At 34.4% G+C, this 13,623-nt stretch overlaps 1 protein-coding gene across 1 annotated transcript; it reads right to left on the bottom strand.

Annotated features, from left to right (window-relative positions):
- Window positions 1-8,936: 8,936 nt before the first annotated feature.
- On the bottom strand, window positions 8,937-12,134 carry LOC139875734 (rho GTPase-activating protein 2-like). The gene is made up of 4 exons (XM_071863045.1): window positions 11,800-12,134; window positions 10,811-10,931; window positions 10,323-10,673; window positions 8,937-9,661 (listed from the first exon to the last, which is right to left on the bottom strand). The coding sequence occupies exons 1-4, from the start codon at window positions 12,132-12,134 to the stop codon at window positions 9,383-9,385; spliced, it is 1,086 nt and encodes a 361-aa protein (XP_071719146.1). The 3' UTR covers window positions 8,937-9,382.
- Between the last annotated feature and the right edge of the window lie 1,489 nt (window positions 12,135-13,623).

Below are 13,623 nucleotides of genomic sequence, written 5' to 3' on the forward strand. Positions count from 1 at the left end.
GGAAATTTTCGAGGTCATCAAAGAGTGTAACGGTTCGAAAGCCCCAGGACCGGATGGGTTTAACTTTAAATTCTTCAAGATTTATTGGGATTTGATAAAAGATGATCTCTTTAAAGCCCTCAATTGGTTTTGGGACAAATGTGAAATCTCAAACGGATGTAACGCTTCCTTTATCACACTAGTCCCAAAAAAGTCGGATCCTTTGGGATTAAATCACTTTCGACCTATTAGTTTGATAGGGAGCTACTACAAAATTCTCGCGAAGGTATTATCCATTCGTATTAGAAAGGTAATACCCAAGCTCATTGGTATCGAACAAAATGCGTTCATCAAAGGTAGGTACATACTTGATGGCGCCCTTATCGCCAATGAGGCCATTGACTACCTTATGAAAAAGAAAAAGAAATGTCTTGTTTTTAAAGTCGACTTTGAAAAGGCGTTTGATAGTTTAAATTGGGACTTTCTTTTGGAAATGATGAGTAGAATGGGGTTCGGTGATCGTTGGAGAAGGTGGATACATGCTTGTCTTAAATCGAGTTCTATTTCTATCCTCATAAATGGCTCGCCCACTAATGAGTTTACTATCGAAAGGGGCGTCCGGCAGGGTGATCCTTTGTCACCTTTTCTCTTCATAATCGCGGCGGAAGGCTTAAACCTCTTAACTAAACGAGCAAAAAGGGGTTGAACTCGGGGTAGATAAGGTGATGATTTCTCATTTACAAAACGCGGACGACACCATTTTTCTTGGGGAATGGAATCGGCAAAACATTTGTAATCTTATGAAGTTGTTAAGTTGTTTTGAGAAGGCGTCAGGTTTAAGAATTAATTTTCACAAAAGTCTTATCTTTGGGTTAGGGGTGCCACTGAATGAAATTGAACTTATGGCACATCGGTTTAATTGCAAGATTGGTGAATTCTCGTTCACGTACCTTGGTATCCCCATTGGTAGGAACATGAATCGTGTGGAGAATTGGAACCCCGTGGTCGAAAAATTCAACTCAAAATTGGGGAATTGGAAATCTTAAACGGTTTCATACGGTGGAAGGTTAGCGCTAGTGAAATCGGTTCTTAGTAGTATACCGCTATATTATTTCTCCCTCTTTCGAGCTCCCTTGATTGTCCTTAATAATCTTGAGAGTATTCGTAGAAAATTCTTTTGGGACGGGTCGGGTGAGTGTCATAATTTAACTTGGATCAAACGGTCAGACTCTCTTCTCCCGTACGGGGAAGGAGGCCTAAACATTGTATCCCTTCGGGCTAAAAATCTTGCACTCTTGGGAAAGTGGTTTTGGCGAGCCAAAACCGAGCCAAACTCACTTTGGGTCAAAGTTTTAAAGAGTCTTCATGGCGCTAACAGGCTACTTCCTCCCTCGGGTCTTAACCGGCCGGATGGAAAAAGTGGCGTGTGGTCTAACATTCTTCGTGCAGATCATGATATTGAGAAATTGGGTGTCAACTTCAACAACTCTTTCATTAAAGTAATTGGAGATGGGAGTGATACTAAATTTTGGGAAGATCGCTGGCTTGGAGACAAACCGCTAAAGGAGGTGTTTCACAGATTGTTTCGGTTAGACACAAACCCACTCACGTCTGTACATGAACGAATCAGATGGTCGGATGGTGCGTGGCAGGCTGCATGGAGCTGGAATAGGGAGCCTTTCGGCCGAGCTACAGGAGAATTGCAGGGGCTGATCAAGATGCTGAATGCGTTCGAGAAGGTGGATAAAGTCGCTGATGCTTGGAATTGGAATTTAGCTGCTAATGGAAAATTTACTACCAAAAAACTATCGAGATTAATCGATGATAATTTGTTGCTTGATGGTAGAACACGTCCTGAAACGCTTAAAAACAGTCTCGTTCCGGCAAAAGTCGAAATCTTCATATGGCGGCTCCTAAATAAACGGATTCCGGTTCGTACCGAACTCGACAAAAGAGGTATCGATCTCGACTCCGTTAGGTGTCCCATATGTGATGACGATGTTGAATCAATTGATCACACAATGTTTTTTTGTAAACTATCAATGGACGTTTGGGAAAGGGTTTACAAATGGTGGAATCTTGGTGCGGTTTCAAATTTGAGTTAGAATGAGGCTTTTCGTGGTAATTGCAATAGAACTTTAACTCCGGCGGGTTCAAGTATTTGGCAAGCTTTAGAGTGGACTTGTGCTTATTTGATATGGAGAAATAGTAACCTTAAAGTATTTTCAAATAAAACTTGGAGCGGTTCAACGTCACTTATGGAAATACAATTAAAATCCTTCGAATGGATCGCGCCTAGGTTCAAAAAAGAAAAAATAGATTGGCTAGAATGGCTAACGAACCCTCTTAAGTTTTGCATCATGTAACTTCTTTTTCGTGATTTCTGCATCGTGTTTCTTTTTGAGTTGCTCACTTAGCAACTTGTTCGAGTCTGCTGCTATAGTATCCAGAATCGTGTATGTAACTGGACTATAGTTCGTGTTGTTTCTCTTATATATTAATGGAAATTGTGCTTTTCGAAAAAAAAGAAATCAAATTGGTTGTTTCAAGGAAGCTTTCCATATGTATGAGACCAACTTCGATCAAGAAAGAGTTCAAAAATGGAAGCAAGCATTCAAAGATGCAGGTCATTTCTTTGGTCTAACTTAAAAAATGGGTTTTTTGGTAAAAATAACGAAAACTTTAATAGAAAACGGAAAACATTTTCGAAAAAAATACATCTTCAACGAAGAATACAACCGGAGAACCCCGATGAGACTCGTACCTAGAGATTGATACTACAAGACGGGCTATCTATACCGAGCATCATCTATCGAAACTACAAACAAAAAACGAAAAGTGGGTCAACTAGAACTAGAAAGCCAACTAAAGTCCAAACTAGGCTCATCAAAGCCCCACACAAGATAATCATAACAAACAAACACAAAACATGAACGACCTCAATTAATTTACCATCAGAAAATTTCCGTCGAATATTTTTATCGGATCGATTCTCAATCTTGAAAAAAAGCACATTTGAGGAACCGTCATCTAAGGATTCTCAATGAACTCTTGTCTCTTTGAAACAATTATTTAGGTATACTGGTCAGATATGTGGGTTTCTATTTTCAATAATGTAGCGTCAACTCTACTTTAACAAAATATTTAAGTAACATAATGTTATGCATGTACATGGTACGGTTCCGTCCCAAATTAATTCGGTTTGGTTTCGTCCCGAGTCCCAAATTATTGAAGAAAGTCGTACCGAGGACCGTACCAAATATTTTCGGTTCGGTTCGGTTCCATAATTTTCGGTACGGTTCCGTGAAAAGAACCATACCACTTATTTTCAAAGTAACATTTATTTGACCCACTTCAACCCTTTTGGTATTTTTGTCTAAAGAATACTTGTATTATATAAATTTAACGTTAATTACTCTACAATTTAATTTCATTAGTATCTACATCACCAATATATACATCACAAAAACGAACTTATAGTAGTAGCTTACTAGCTCACTATCTACAAATAAATACAGCAAAAGAAGCAAAAGAAGTTAGGAAGCTGTAGTTGCACGAGACAAAAGTTTTTTTAAGACATAATGATTAATGATATATTAATGTATCACATATACACACACCCAAAGGAACTAGAAGGGATTAAAAATAGATATTTGTCTAATAGATCAAACACAAAAGTCTAATGAAAAATGAAAAAAAAAAAAAAAAAAAAAAAAAAAAAAACTAAGATGCTAATGTTAAAAAAAATTAAGTAATGCAGAAAATCTCTTAATAGTAACTATTTTAATCATTCATAGTCCCTTGATCACTAGCTTTAACGTTCTCCATTTCATTGTCATCCAAATCCTCATCCATGTCACTCGCATTTCTTGAGATACGCATCCAATCTTGAGTACATATAAGAGCTTCCACTTTGCTTGGAGACAAGGAACTTCTAAATGCATCCAACACCCTACCACTCGTGCTAAATGCCGACTTGGAAGCAACAAATGTGACACGAATCGCCAAAATATCTAAAAAATGACGACAACAACATTTATATTAAAATGTAAAATTATCATGAATTTCAATATATTATTTCAAGTTAAGTATATTACCTCTAGCCATGTTAGATAGAATTGGAAATCTCGGACTATTATCTTTCCACCACGATAAGATATCAAACCCTTTTACCATTGGTGCACGAGGCTCACCCTTATATTTATCTAACTCTGTTCCCGATTCAACATTGCTATTATCCCCATCTTTCAAAAAAGCTTCAAAAAAATCATTTTCTTTATCAATTAGATTTACCACTTTTTCTTGACTTTCATAATTCTCACTTGAGCTTCCCATCTCATACATAAGACGAAATTCCTAATACAATAGTTTCATTGCCTTTTCAACTAAGTCGACATGAAATTCTACCTCTCGTTGCTTTGAACTCTCAACTCGTTCAACAAACTCTGCATGTGGTTCTCCTTCCAAAGGTTCATATGATTTCATATCAAATATGCATTCAAAACCAAACCTTATAATCAATATTTTCATTCGAGGATCCAGCACAGCAGCAAAATACATCAGCATGTTCAATTTGTTGATACCATTCTAATACTTATCAAACTTTCTTCTCATGTCCTTTAACATCACTTTATACTCTATATCACAATCATTAGTAAACTTATTCAATTGATCATCAAGATCAATCACTTCATTGAAAAAAGAATTCGCAACAACATAAGATCAATCACTTCATTGATCATCAAGATTAATTACCTAAAATGTGAACATAATTACGATCTTTATTCTCATACAAATCGAAAGCACCCTTCACCTTTTCAGCGATTTCCAACATGTAATATGTAGAGTTCCATCTAGTTGGACAATCAAAATGTAACATAGCTTTCGACTTCAAATTCAACTCATCCACACAAGCTTTAAAAATGTCACATCTACATGTAGAATGCCTAATATATTTAATTGCTTCACGAATACGATCAAGTGGTTTATTATACCTTTTCAATCCGTCTTTGACAATCAAGTTAAGTATGTGTGGTGAGCATCTCATCTGAAGGTACTCCCCGCTCGCTATCATTTTTGTAGGTATCTTTTTTTTCAAATACACCAAAGTCGTGTCGTTCGAGGATGCATTATCTGCAGTTATTGACATCAAATGGTCGATACCCCAATCATGACGACAATCTAAAATTTCTCTTCTAATATCATCACCCTTGTGGCTATAAATTGTCTTGAAAGTAATTATCCGTTTCTGCAATTTCCAAGATTCGTCAATAAAGTGAGTTGTTACAACCATGTAATTCGCCCGTTGTATAGATATCCAGGTGTCTGTGGTTAGGCTAACACGTCGTTTACCTTTCCTAATCATAGCTCTTAGTTTCGTTTTTTCTTCCACATAAAATTCGGACACATCCCTAGATACCGTTGTACGTGAGGGGATCTTCAAATAGGGGCAAGCAACTTCCATGAATTCTTTAAAGCCTTCTTTTCCGACAAAAGAAAATGGAAGTTCATCTACAATTATCATTTTGATCAACGCTTTTCTAAATTTTTCACCATCATACCTCCATTTGTTTACGCTCCCACTTCCATCGCTCTCTTTCTTGAGAAACACGTTCGTTTGATTCTGGTGTCTATCAGGGTGGTTTGAACAATTTCTCATGTGTTGACATCCCTGAAGTTCCATTAGTAATTTTATCTACCTTATATTTTTTGTCGGAACAATGATTGCACTTTCCATAATCTACCCCATCTATAATAATCTTTGTAAAATGTTGCCACACTTTCGACCTCAATGATCCTTTTCCCTTTTTCACTCTACTTGTGCTAGTCTTTTGTTTCTTATTTTTTGATTGACCATTATGATTCCCTCTTTCTCCTCCACTTTTACCACTTGATTCACCATCAGATGAAATACTAACATTTTCTTGATCCATCTAATCAAATATATAAAAGTTAGTTATACATATAAATAAATGTCCATTTACTATCTTAAACATGCTATGAACCTTGTGACCATGTATACATATACAACGAGGCCACAACAAAAAGGCCACAAACACAAACATGATGCTAATACATCTAGTGAATATAATATAATTTACATTAAATTAAGACACAAACTGGTGATTATATAGCTAGTGAATATAATACAAACATGATGCTGATGATGCTATGAACCTTGTAACCACTTAATTACATCAACTTTAAACAAATTATATCAAACTAATGGAAGTGAATATGTGTATAATATGAAATTACAAATACACCAACACATCATATGGCACGAAAATATGTCAATTCAATTAGGAAATTGTCACAGTATTAAAAACACATAGAGCATATACACGAGATTAAATAATTACAAATAACAAATAGAAGAAACTTGGCCAAGTATGAAACAAGGTTGACCACCTACTTAAATATTTAGCCTATCATAATTCATAAGGACTAAGCTAATTATACACAACAACACACAACTGATGGCAAGTTGATGTTAATATTATACTTATGTTTATTCGCTAAAAAAAAAATAATACAACAACATTAACACAAAGAAAATCGTTACAAATTTATTAAACTATAATTTGTAATAAACTAACAACAGTAAACTAACACATGATGATTAATGACATATGTACACAATCAAAGGAACCTAGAAGGTAATTGAAGATAAATCATGATTGTGGTAACATAATAACGATCATAGAAAAATATAATACAAGATCAACAAATAATCAAATGCACATAGCAACAAAAGTAAAAAGAGATGTTGAAGCTTACATTGAAGGCTCGATCACGTAAGAGGTAGGTTAGGGTTTATGTGATTGTTTGACTGATACGGTGGAATTGTATAGATTACAGAAAATACGCATATGGTTGTTATATTGATGTTTATCTATAAGGAAGTTTAGTAATTAAGGAAGTTACATTTAATATACGGAAAATATATTATTATATAAATATTATTACATTAAGGCACGTATTTGATATGCAGGAAACTTTTAAATAACGTAACTCACCATTGCATCTCGGTTCGGTTCTTTTCCTGAAAAATTTCGGGTATGGTCCATCCCGAACCGAAAACCGAAAATCGGTTAAATAGAGGACCGTGAACCGTACCGAAACTCCTCGGTCCGGTTCGGTTCCGGTCCGGTCTTCGGTTTTTCGGTTCTTTCCCGAACCATGCACACCCCTACATAGTGCTAACTGATTCGTCTAGGACTAATATCATTGTGCCACGAAGCACCATATTCAATTTCATCTTATGTTGTGCTGGTTTCAACTTCACATGGAAAATCCAAATGTTGGAAAATTCATCATCCTCGTCCATGAGTATCTTCCAGTTGAAATTTTTTTTTACTTCCATGTTTAGGGAATGAAGTCCCAATCTAAAATAAATTTGATACAAACAATTATATTAGATTTAATATATGATATTCAAGATGACAATGACATAATAGATATATTTAAATGGGTTCAAGTACATGAAATTATATAGATATATGATATTCAAGATGACAATGATATAATAGATATATTTAGACAAATTAGCCACCATTACGTTACATGTAACCTGACAATTGTTTTTCACCATCCCATGTTAAAAGTTAGAGGATTACCACCATCCTATGATACAAAAGTTGGCCTTGCATCTATATTTCTTCAGAGGTTAAACTTATTTTCAACAATGTAGAACCAATTTTTTCGTTTTTTTTTTCAGGAAAGCTAGGAATCATGACTAAGATTCATCCAAAAATCCACACAAATAAACATCTAACAAATTCACATAACAACAAGATATAAAGCAACAATAAATCTTCAATTCCAGATGAGAAATAAATATAAGAACATTGTAAGAAGTTGTGTTATTTACCTTTTTTAAAGCTCAGAAACACATCATGTTAATAGCTCCTGTGATCAGGATGATGTTTAATCAAACGCCATTGAAGATTTGCTTTATGGATTTTAAAATACCTCTCATCTTTACCGAGACAATATTAACAGTGACGATAAGAGATTTGAGAAGGAACAAGTTAGAATAAATTAAGAAAGCTGAGAAATGTAATAATGAATCTGATTCGACTTTTCCTGTGCTGGAGCGTACAGGTTCCGAGATCTCTAATAATATTCCTGCTAGGTTTCAAGAAGCTTTTTGTGGTGTCGGGTCGGGTTGAATGCGAGTATTAATGTTGATTATGATTAACAGAACAGGAGGAAGATGATGATGACGGCGGGAGTACACTTGTGCCTCAGATAAGATCGATGTATATGATGGTGTGGGCCTGGATCGAAGATCTGATGATGTTCCTGAACGCCCTTCGGAACTTGATATGGGCTCTATTGAAGTTGGGCCGAACTCATCATTAGATGTTGGGCCTAGGTTAAAAGATCACATCTTGATGAGGTCCGACCACATCCACTTTCTCCTGGTGGCTCGCTTCAGTTGAAATCAAACAAAGGAAAGGAAATTGTTGGCTTGGTTTCTGTTTGGTGATTTAAGGTTTTCATGAAAACAAATTTTATCTTAATTATTATCATGTCACAAACATATAATAATAGGTCAAAATATAGCGGAAACATTTAAATAAAACAATCACTAAAGCCCGATCCAAATGCATTATACAATTAATACTAAATAATACAAAAAAGGAATGAGTTATACCTCTTTTTGAAGAGCACGAATTGATATCGATAATTCTTCTTTGAACTTCATCAATCTTATCTCTAACCACAAAGTTCATCGAATAATAGAAGTCATTTATCAAGAAAGCTCAATGCAATGAAATGAAATGAGGTAGCTTGAAAAAATTAAATACTCATTGGATGTTTAGAGGAAAATTTAAATATCACTACAGTAAGTATAAATAATTTACCAGGTTAACAATTTAATGAACTTAAAATCAAGAATCACATGGAGCACAGAAACATTTACAAAAACTACAACTACTTCAGTCAATTAAATAACCCATGTTATATGTTATACATGGTTCAAGACTCAAAAGTTACAACAAACCTTCAGCTTCTAAGATCTCATGAAAACAAAACAAATGTTCAGCCCCCAGCTGAACCACACACTTGTACCAACTCAACATCACAATCCACACACATCTCCAAAATCATACAAACTACCTCTACAACTGTTATCACTAAATAATTCACAACAACCAAAAAAACATATAAAAATCCTACATTAACAAATTCACTTCACAAATTCCACAATGTTATTCATCATTTCAACTTCTGTCCCAACTCCAGGACTCACACTCATACCTGATGATGAAGACGATTCCTCTTGAAAATCAAAACCACTAGTCGGACTAGCCCGTTGCTTTACCAAATTTCCCAATTCTTTCTTGAAACAATCTTTTGCGTTTTCGTTTTCCATCAATTGTATCAAGAAACTTTATTCTATTTCACTTAGTGATTCAACTTCATCTTCTTCATTATCTTCTTCTGATGATGATACTTCTCTTCTTAACTCACAGCTGGTTTCCATTTCTTCTTGACTGTCTTCTTGACTGTCTTCTTCTACTGAATGCCTATCAGAACGATATGACATCGGTGAGTATCCTCCATCTGTTGTTGCAGCGTCTTCACGATCTCTAAGTGTTTTCGTAATCAGAGTTTTGAGCAGGTTCATGACTTGTACCGCGTGCATTAGTGCTGTTAGTGGATCAGACATCTGATTCACAAAAAGGAAACATGATGAATTAACTGTGTTTCCATATGAAGTTTCATCATTCACTTATTGTCATATCAACATTTTGCAGGTTATATGACATAAAAGACCACGAAAATGATAACTTGAGCTCAAGTAAAATGGCACAAACGGAAGAAAAGTGTGGCTTAATGCCTTATTTAAAAATTTAATTCAAGTTAAGATAATTACAAATTAATGAAATCCAAATAATAAAAATAAAAACTTAAGATGATTAAAATGGTAGGATCCTACAGTTGCAGAACTCGGGAGTACTTGGCCAAAAAATTATCCTGATTCATTATTACTTGGTCAAACTCGGTCAAAGTCAAACTTTGTGAGTTGCCTAGTTTCCCTAAAATTCCCAACTGACTACTCCTCGAGTAGCGATTTTTGCAACTTTGATCATACGTCTTTAGTAAATACCTATAATGAGATGTACATTTTGCAACATCTATATAAAAACACATTAAATTTCTCATAACTGGATGACAATTTTTAGAAAGCTTTTGATAATTCAAGAGTATTTAGTCCCTTTGGATGAGTATGATTATTCAAGGTAATATTTATCAAATAAAACATGTTTTTTCCATAATTTAAATTAAATGGTAATGTGGACAAAAAGTAAAAAACCAAATGGGCTTACCTGGGTCATATTTGGGGCGAAAACCATGCCAATGTTTCTAGCATTCATTTTATTACATTTTTCATGCTCAGCAACATCAGACATAAGATCAACCGCCCAGTTTAACAACGCAGTTTCAGTCGGTTTAAGATTTTTCACGAGCTCAACACACTCGTCTTCTGTATTACACCGAAGTACCTCTTCAGGCGAAAGGCCATCGAGGACGCCACATGGCAACTCTCTAAACCAGGCTTTAATCAAACCTGCGAGACAATGAACCTCGATGTCCTCGGGAACCATACCTCGGTTAAGTTGGTCTCGCACCTCCTCTTCTTTAGTGTTCTCAGCATTTATACGAAATATTCCTTCGGCCTGTAAAAATAATAAGTATTGATTTGTATTAGTGGTGTTAGTTTAGTCAACTGGTTATATTTGGGTCAACTTGGGTGGTGTTTATATCAAACGGGTCGAATTTGGGAATCGGATACTTTATCTCATATATATATTACCTTTAGACCTCCCTGTGCGTATAGTCTTTCTTGCATAAGCAAAAGAATTGTAGGGACACTATTGCCTCTTGAATCGTAAGTGCATTGCATCGATTCTGCCGAGACACCAAAAACGCTAACACTGCCAGAAGGTAAAAAGAGAATCTCCACATTCTCCAATAAATTGTGTATTCTGTTGAGATAATTTGGACTTAAGCAGTATGTAATACAGTATAAATGAAGTTTTTTTTTTTTTTTTTTTTTTAAATTTGTTATCTTATTAGAAAGAAGTCAGACCACAAAGTCATAACTTTACCCTTATTTGAAAACAAAAGGTGAGCTCTACTAGTCAATGTTCAAAAAGTTACTTTAGCTTTCCTTTTCAAATTAAAATGTGCTGAAATTTTAATTTATTTGTGAATGTGTTGAGATCCATTCGAAAATTCATTGTTCTATATGAATGGGTAAGTTCTGAAGATCATATTCAAAAATACTAAAGATGAATTCATGATAAATTAGTTGGTAGTAAGTTTTTACTACACAGACCCACAATATATTTATATCAAAGTTTAGATTTCCAATCTAACAACAATTAACCACAGACCAGTACAGTTCCCAGTTTCTTAAATCTAACATTTACTCCTTGTACCAAATTTTAAATAACATCATTAATTTCACAATTACCATCTTCACATGTATCTCACCATCAATGCAAACTCAAAACCCTAGATCCATATCATCTTACATCTTACATAAAATAAACCCACATTAAACCATAATTATTAAAAAAACACAAATTCAAAATTCTAATCAAAGGTCATAAAACATTTTAACAATATTTTTTTTTCTATAATGTAGAACTTTTTGCTTGAAAATTGCTCCTGACGGATAATTGATGAACAAAATTTACCTAAAAATCCCTTCAACACAACCGTTAACACTCCACTTACCAAAACCCTAAAATCAATTAAAAAACTAAGGAATAAAATTGATTTGATTTGATTTGATACCTGGCACTAGGAACACGAGAGGGTATTTCAACTTGAAACTCAAGAGGAAGCCCTAAAAAACCATGAAACCTATCAAAAGTGACATGAGTCAAATGCTGCACATTTGTTGGCCATCCAATTTCCATTTGATTCCTCTTTAAACACATTGAATTACCATCATCTCTTTCTTCAACACGACACGACACCATCGATTTTCGTAACGCGGCAATCAAGAATTCAACTAACGAAACCCGATTTTGTTCTTCCAATTCTTCATTACCACCGGCATTAATGCTTTTCGTCGATCCGTTTCCACCGCATCCAGCTCCTCTTGTTAGCATCACCATTCCAGTCATATTTCTGTACGTGTTTTATACACAGAAACAAACTGAGAAGTGAAGAAGATAAGTTTGTATCGAAGTGAGAGAGATTTTGAATTGTGTAAATTTTGTTTTTATCATGACGGGATGGGTCGGTTCGGGTGGGGAGGGGAGGTTTTCCAATTTCCAACGGCCACCTGTTTTCAAAATTTGTGTATCTTTTATAAATTGTTGTTTATGATTTTTATATATTGTTACTACCCGTAAAACCACGAGTTTATATAAATGAAACAGTTTAATAATATATTTTAGGTATTAAGTGAACGTAATTGTTAAAGTCATTTAGTTTGATAACCCGTGAAACCATATATTCCAACTAAGAAACTCGTCAGGTGAACATTTCATCAAACACCTAAAGTGCATCATGTAAATAAAAGTAACAAATCTTTCTTTCAATCTTACTCATTATATAGGTGTAAACTTATTTGAAAAAGAGTCAAGAATCAATTAGCAAAATTGTGAAGTACAACCAACTTTTGAAAGAAAATAGAAGCATGAATATAATACATATAACTGAAAGATAATATAAACTGAAAGTCACTATATGACCGGAAAAAAAAATTTCAAATTTTACTTAAACGAAATAGAAGAAGTACTTACATAAGAAGGGAGCACTCAAAATATCTTCAAAGAATCTGTAGGGAAACATAAAACGAACATACAAAAGCAATTTTGGAATGATCTTGGACTTTCACAAAACTTACACTAACTGCAACAAAAAAAGATCAATTTATGCCATTAAATCAATCAAAAGACCATCTAAGATTCAAAATAAAATTATATTTAAGAAAATGTTCTTATCAATAACTAAACCTGAAACTATCAAAATCAGGCAAAACAAACACTCAGAATCAGTCAAATATAACCCCTAACTAAAAACATGTTAGTGACATACATGAGGAGTAATCAATTATATTAGCCACCTTTAAGTTTGCAGTGTCACTTGACAAACTCAAATTCCACAAATGTTCTTTACCTTGAACCCGTAGCCATGTTCAGTGTTGTAAATCTCGTTATCTCTCCGGAACAGTTTTGGCCCAAGGACTTATGTCATGATAATAGTCAAAACAACATTTAACTCATTGGTCTCATGACCTCGTAACATTTGTTGGTCAAATGTCGCACGACGATTCAAGTCCTTTACTCGATCTTCCACGATCTTACTTCAACTTGTAACCTCTGAAATACAGATGCTCTGTTTATCATCGGAAGTTTTACACATTTGTTTAATTGGGCGGTTCTCACGAGATTTATGGGCGAATAGAAGTAATAAAATATTTTGTCATGTATACAATTTATAAAATCATATATGTACGTATGGATTCAAATGAATAAATTTACCCTTACCTATTTTGGCTAGTATATACTAAATCATACCTTCAAAATTATTTTAAAACCACTCATTTATTGAGCTGTTTGACTAAATCAATTTGTTTTATATAAAATGGTACACGTTGTACATACT

Source organism: Rutidosis leptorrhynchoides, chromosome 1, assembly GCF_046630445.1.
Source record: "Rutidosis leptorrhynchoides isolate AG116_Rl617_1_P2 chromosome 1, CSIRO_AGI_Rlap_v1, whole genome shotgun sequence".
Lineage (NCBI taxonomy): Eukaryota > Viridiplantae > Streptophyta > Magnoliopsida > Asterales > Asteraceae > Rutidosis > Rutidosis leptorrhynchoides.